The following is a 6,000-nucleotide window of genomic DNA, read 5'->3' as shown; positions in this document are numbered from 1 at the left end:
GGCGAGCTTCGGAATCTGCAAGGAAATGTTACCAGATTTTACCAGGCTGCAGAAGATGCCAGCCTTCTTGGAATCATTTCTTTTTCCCTAAATAGCATATTAAGAGTTCAATCCTGATGGTACTTATCATCTTTGAGCACAGATGAATCTTTCTAGCGTGAGCCAAGAGAAACACACACTTGTATAATTAAGCATCACAAGTGGTAGAATCAGCCCCCACCCTGAATTTCCCCAACCATCACCTAAAAAAGAACATGGCTTTAGAAGGTAAATAACTCTGAGAGAAACTTAATAGCCAAGTATCTTTTCTCTCACTAATCTAGAAAACCTATGCAACACACTGGAAAAACTGTAGTCTTGAGACCGTTACTATGTTAAACTGCCAAGGTCGGGATGCCTGGGTGGCTCGGTCGGTTAAGCATCTGCCTTCAGCTCAGGTCATGATCCCAGGGTCCTGCATCGTCCAGCACATCATCCAGCATCGGGTACCTTCCTCAGCAGGGATCCTGCTTCTCCCTCTGCCTGCCACTCCTCCTGCTTGTGCTCTCTGACGAATAAATAAAATCTTTAAGATAAATAAATAAATAGGGGCACCTGGGTGGCTCAGTCATTAAGCATCTGCCTTTGGCTCAGGTCATGATCCCAGGGTCCTGGGATCGAGCCCCACATCTGGCTCCCTGCTCGGCGGGAAGCCTGCTTCTCCCTCTCCCACTCCCCCTGCTTGTGTTCCCTCTCTCGCTGTGTCTCTAATAAAATCTTTAAAAAATAATAATAAACTGCCACGGTCATGGATTCACTCATGCAAGAGCTGTGGTCTTTATTTACACAGCAGATGGGAGGACAAAGATCGAAGAGCCAGGCCAATGTTAACCTTTGTTAAGTAGTATGGTGGGGAGACCTTGGGCAGGTCATTTACCAAGCCTCAGTACCCACATGTATTACATGGAGGTAATGCCAGGCCCAGGGTTGCTGGGAAGGCGGCATGAGATCATGATGTGAAAGAATTTGGAACAGAGAAGAGCATAACCCAAAAAAGTCATTTTATTGTCCACCCTCTGAGCTATTACACAGGGGCAAGTGGGGGGAGGGGTGCTGCTTGGATGGCGAACATTGACAGCAGGGGTTTCTGGGGTTGTCACGGGCTAAGCACCAAGCTCACACTGGCCACAAGGCTTTCTACTAGATTAGAGACATGAAGGAGTTTGAAGAAATTTGTCATCTTATCTGGAACAATCTGTGGGGAGGTCCTGCTGCCACATCTAAGATGCGGTGGCTATCCACATGGGTGGCCCCAAAGGCTCTGTGCTGAAAAGAGCTAATGGTTCCCAGATGTCACTAACAGTGAAAGAGCTAAAGGGAAGGCTTCATTGTTTGTGGAAGCCAGGTGGGCTCCTGTGGAAGGCTGGAAGATGTCACCAAGGTCCAGCTGAACACCTATGGGGGGGGTCAGATGCCAGAGTCCTCATCCTCAAAGTGAGGGCAGAAAGAAACTCATGGAGCCGCAACTAAGAAATGCTCTTGGCACAGAACTTAGCCTAGGCCCAGCCTGGGATGCGGCAGTCTGCTAACTAATTTCCAGTAAGTTAGTTCTCAGATTCCTCAGCAACTCCATTTGGAATCATTTTTTTTTTTTTAGAACTGAGGAGTCAAAAATTCCAAGCGAAAGGACTTCATTCATGAGAGCCTTCCCGAACCTCTTCAGCTTCCTTCCAGACTCTGAGGATGCAGGGAATGCCCAGCCTCAACTTCCTCCATGGGTCTTGCCCACCCCATTTTCATTTTGCCTTTGGTAGAAGCATGAGGCCGGCTGGCCAGAGTCTGGGTTAAGGCTAGACAGCTTCAGGCCACTCCTGGTATCTCCTCCATTCAGTTGGCAAAGTGGGACAACCCCATAGCACACCATATGGTGTCTTGGTTTGAAAGACCCTGCTGGTAGAGGGTTAAGGGGACTGATTTCTAAGTAGGAGGGCAGCAGGTGCAGGGAAGGTGGGAGAAGCAGGCAGTGGGGGGCCTCTATGGTTCCCATCCCTGAACTGCTCTTTTAACCATTTCACGTGCCGGTGAGTCACTCAAGTTGGAAAACTCCTGCCACAGGGCGCAGGTGCCAAGGAAGAGAAGTGTCAGATTTTGCGGGGAACAGCAACGTGCTCCTGGCGCAATGCTCTGTAGTGACAGAAAGAGAAAAAAGGACGGTGCAGTCTCTAGACCCTCTAGATTCACAGTAGAAAATCACGAGCAGGTTTGGAAAAAGGAATTCTCTTCTTCGGACTGAGGTTCAATAAAAGAACACATTTCTTCGCTCTGGAGACTGGCTTTCTGAAAAACAGGATAAGCGTGATGAGGAAGAAGCGGTTTGAATCCTGACTCCACCGCTGCCTCGTTGTGTGACCTCAGGCGAGTTACCTAGCCTGTCTGAGCCCCACATTCTCATCTGTTCAACGAGGCCACTAATGCAACCTACCTCCCAAGATTCCGGAAAGGAGCAAGTGAATTAAACACACGGAAAGCACTTCAAACAGTGCCTGGCACATATATGCTCAATAGATGTTAGCTACTCTTTTGTTAAAGAGGCATGTCTTTGGGGCGCCTGGGTGGCTCAGTCAGTTACGCATCCGACGCTTGGTTTTGGCTCAGGTCATGATCTCAGGGTCGTGAGAGCGAGCCCAGTGCTCACAGAGAATCCGCTTGAGCTTCTCTCTCTCTCTCCCTCTCCCACTGCCCCTTCCCCCAACACGTACACACACTCTCTTTCTCTCTCTCAAATAAATAAAATCTTTATATATATTTTAAAAAGAGGCACTGTCTTCATATGTAGTAGAATAGAGTTGGCATTGTAGGGAAGATAAGGACTTGGAAGTCAGAGAAAGCAGACTCTGGCACTCATTCACCTTGACTTTGGGCAAATTACTTAACCTCCCTAAACCTCAATTTTCCCATCCTGTGAATGAGGATTAAAAATAGCACCTGCCTTGTAGGTAGCTACTGGTTCTTATTTTGCTTCACTTCCGTGAATCTTATCGTTCTCATCTCTAATGACCTTTTACTTCCTTCCACCTCAGCCAGCCATTCCTATGGCCAGACAGCTAGACTCTGTCATCGCCTACACAGGCGGCACCCTTGCCATTTCAATTTCAAACATCTACTCTCCACCCACTACCTCCCATGTCATTGGCCTAAGTAGTCTTCACACTACATGTTTCCATAACCTAATCCTCCAGTCCATCAGCCTCCACTACCCGTCTTCCCCCATTGGCCTCCTTTCCCTTCTTTGTGCAGCTCAGAGACCAGGCTCCCTTGTTACAGTCACTCACTTGCAAATACCCTCAGGGTCACGGGATGGAGCCCCCCCCATCGGGCTCCGCGCTCAGCGTGGAGTCTGCTTGTCCCTCTCCCTCTGCTCCTTCCCTTGCTCTCTTTCTCTCTCTCAAATAAATAAATAAAATCTTTAAAAACGGGGGCGCCTGGGCGGCTCAGTCGTTAAGCGCCTGCCCTCGGCTCAGGTTATGGTCCCAGGGTCCTGGGATCGAGCCCCGCATCGGGCTCCCCGATCCGCGGGAAGCCTGCTTCTCCCTCTGCCACTCCCCCTGCTTGTGTTCCCTCTCTCGCTGTCTATCTCTGTCAAATAAATAAAATCTTTTTGTTAAGATTTTATTTTATTTATTTGAGAGAGAGACAGAGATAGTGAGAGAGAGCAGGAGTTGGGAGGAGAGGGAGAGGTAGAAGCAGGCACCCCGCCGAGCAGATGACCTCTGTTTTCTCCATCAACTCTGGGGCAAGAGCCTCAGCTGAGAGTGCAAATCTGGGGGTCGAAAAGTGGGCAAGTATGGGAGTCATCAGCTTCCTGAGTGCCCAGCTGAAGTTTGAGGTCAGGAGTCGCAAGTAGAAACAGCGGGGTGGGGTGATTTTCCTGAGTGCTGTTTGGTTAGCGTGATGCACAGAAGGGAGACAGTGAAGTTCATCCGGGATGGAGGTTTTGGCGGGTGAGCGTGATGGATGGGGGGAGAGGAAAAGTTGCTGAGGGAGGTTTAGAGAGGTTAAGTAATTTGCCTCGGCCAGCAGGAGGGGACTGGGCCCATATTGGAGGGGCAGGAGGAGACTCGACCTTCCTTCTTTCCTTTGACCAATCTTTATCTGGGGCCTCACACAGGAAACCTTTCAGAACTACTGAAATTCCTACTGAAACGTTCATCGAGCTCACTTGGAAACCAGGTTCATATAAAATATACAAAGAGTCAAACGTTTAGAGGCAATGGAGTTCCATGCCAAATCTACCGGAAGTGAGGACGTGGAATCTGTGCATTTCAAGCTCCCCCGTGGTCTTCACCATCAGCCAAGACTGGGAGCCTGGTGGTGTGCTGAGGAGCAGGGACTTTGCTGGGGTGCCCGGAAGTGGCCGTGCCCAGCAGTGCCCGTGCCCTGCTGCCTCCCTCTGTCCAGAGCCACAGTGGCAGGAGAGCTGACTTGGGACGGTTGGCATAGCCGGGTACCCACTCCCCATCTCCCCTCAACTAGTCTCGGCTCGGGGAGTCCATCCCCTTGCCCTTTGCCCAAGGTAATAGGGTTCCCGTGCCCGCTGTCCCATATTACCCTTATTCTAGGACGGTGTCCTGGCCACGGATAGACCGTGAACCCATATGCCCTGAAACGATCCTACCAATTGCCAACTCTCACTACGGTACACTTGATTTAACTTGGAATTGTTTCTCAGGATTAATGTGTATTGTCATTTATGATTGAGGATGGCTTTAAGACTGAGAGCAAAGAGAGGAATACCCCTTGCCACCTGATGCTGGGTGATCTTAAGGCAAGTCTTGTCGCCTGTTCGAGACTCCGTCTCCTCATGTACAAAATGAGAATATTTATGCATTCGTTCAATCCCTATTCCCTGAAGACCTGTTGTGTAAGGCACCAAAGATATGCACATACACAATTCACAAGGTCACTGTGGGCACCGAGCAGGACGGCATGTGTGGGATCCGGCTCATAGTCCCCACCCGTACGTGTTGCTGTTATTTTTTTCGCCTTTTAAAGGAACTATTTAAAGCATCAAGTTTTCAGTAATTCTAAGGCTTAACATTAAAAAATGTACAAACTATTAACAAGTACTTAGAGGAGACTTTATAATCCTGACTTTCATTAATTAGTAGGCCAGCAGAACTCATCCTCTTGGGTAGAGATTGATGTGAAGCCTGACTCCGCCACGCTAAAGCTCTTGAACCAGCCCTAAATCCATCTCCTCATTTGGGCATGGCCAATTAATCACCAAGGGAGCTTATGGCTTGTCCGTTCGTCTGTCTTACACAAAGGCTTCAAACAAAAGAATCTGTACTGTGTTGGCAATGTATTTTTACTATTTCCTTCTTCACCATTCTATTGTTTCCAGCACTCTCTCATCCATCCACTCAACAAATATGTATTCCCCTCTGTGCCGGGCTCTGTTCCAGATGCTGGGATGTGGGTATACACCCCTCAAAGTCTTGGCCCTCAAGGAGCTAACATTCTAGATCCTAAGCATTTACATATATTATTTCATTTTAATCTTCATAGAAACTCTATTGGGGGGGCACCCTATCTTAATCCTCATTTCACAAATGAGCCAACTGAAGAGCGGAGAGGTTAAGAAATGTGCCCAAGTTTCTGAAGCTAGTAAGTCATGAGCCCGGATTAGAAGCCAGGCCATAAAGAGCCTCATGCCTTTCCCCCCCAGACCCATATCGTTCCCATTTGGAAGTTACTACTGACACTTTCTGAATTGAGCGTGGAGCCCAGAGTCCTGGCCCTTAGCCTCAGGTGACATTTTCCTGGGCCTCAGAGTCCTGGGGTAGCCCTATGTTCTAGGCTGAAAACTAAACATCTGGGACAAGCAAACTAATCCTCATGAATTTGCTCATTTCGCTGAGTCATCTGGGTTAAATCTAGCTCGGGTAAGAGAACGCAATAGAGCTGCTCAGATAGCAAAATAAGAAAATGGTTTAAAAAAAAATGGTCAAGACATTTTAC

The 6,000-nt window shown here is 48.5% G+C and overlaps 1 protein-coding gene across 3 annotated transcripts in view; it reads right to left on the bottom strand.

The window, feature by feature from the left end:
* Positions 1-986: 986 nt before the first annotated feature.
* Positions 987-6,000, bottom strand: part of VGLL1 (vestigial like family member 1) — a 28,367-nt gene continuing 23,353 nt past the window's right edge. For 2 of the 3 annotated variants that reach the window (XM_025861571.2, XM_073885662.1), the window contains one exon: positions 988-2,316. In XM_025861571.2, the coding sequence (XP_025717356.1) occupies positions 2,276-2,316 (41 nt within the window). In that variant the 3' untranslated portion in view covers positions 988-2,275. Of the gene's footprint in view, positions 2,317-6,000 lie in introns of all 3 variants that reach the window. The other variant, XM_073885661.1, reaches the window with a different exon arrangement.

This window comes from Callorhinus ursinus, unplaced genomic scaffold (genome assembly GCF_003265705.2).
Source record: "Callorhinus ursinus isolate GAN/ISIS: 27379988/994484 unplaced genomic scaffold, GSC_fseal_2.0 scaffold64, whole genome shotgun sequence".
Lineage (NCBI taxonomy): Eukaryota > Metazoa > Chordata > Mammalia > Carnivora > Otariidae > Callorhinus > Callorhinus ursinus.
Note: the sequence above shows the minus strand (reverse complement) of the source record. Positions and strands in the feature narration are given on the sequence as shown.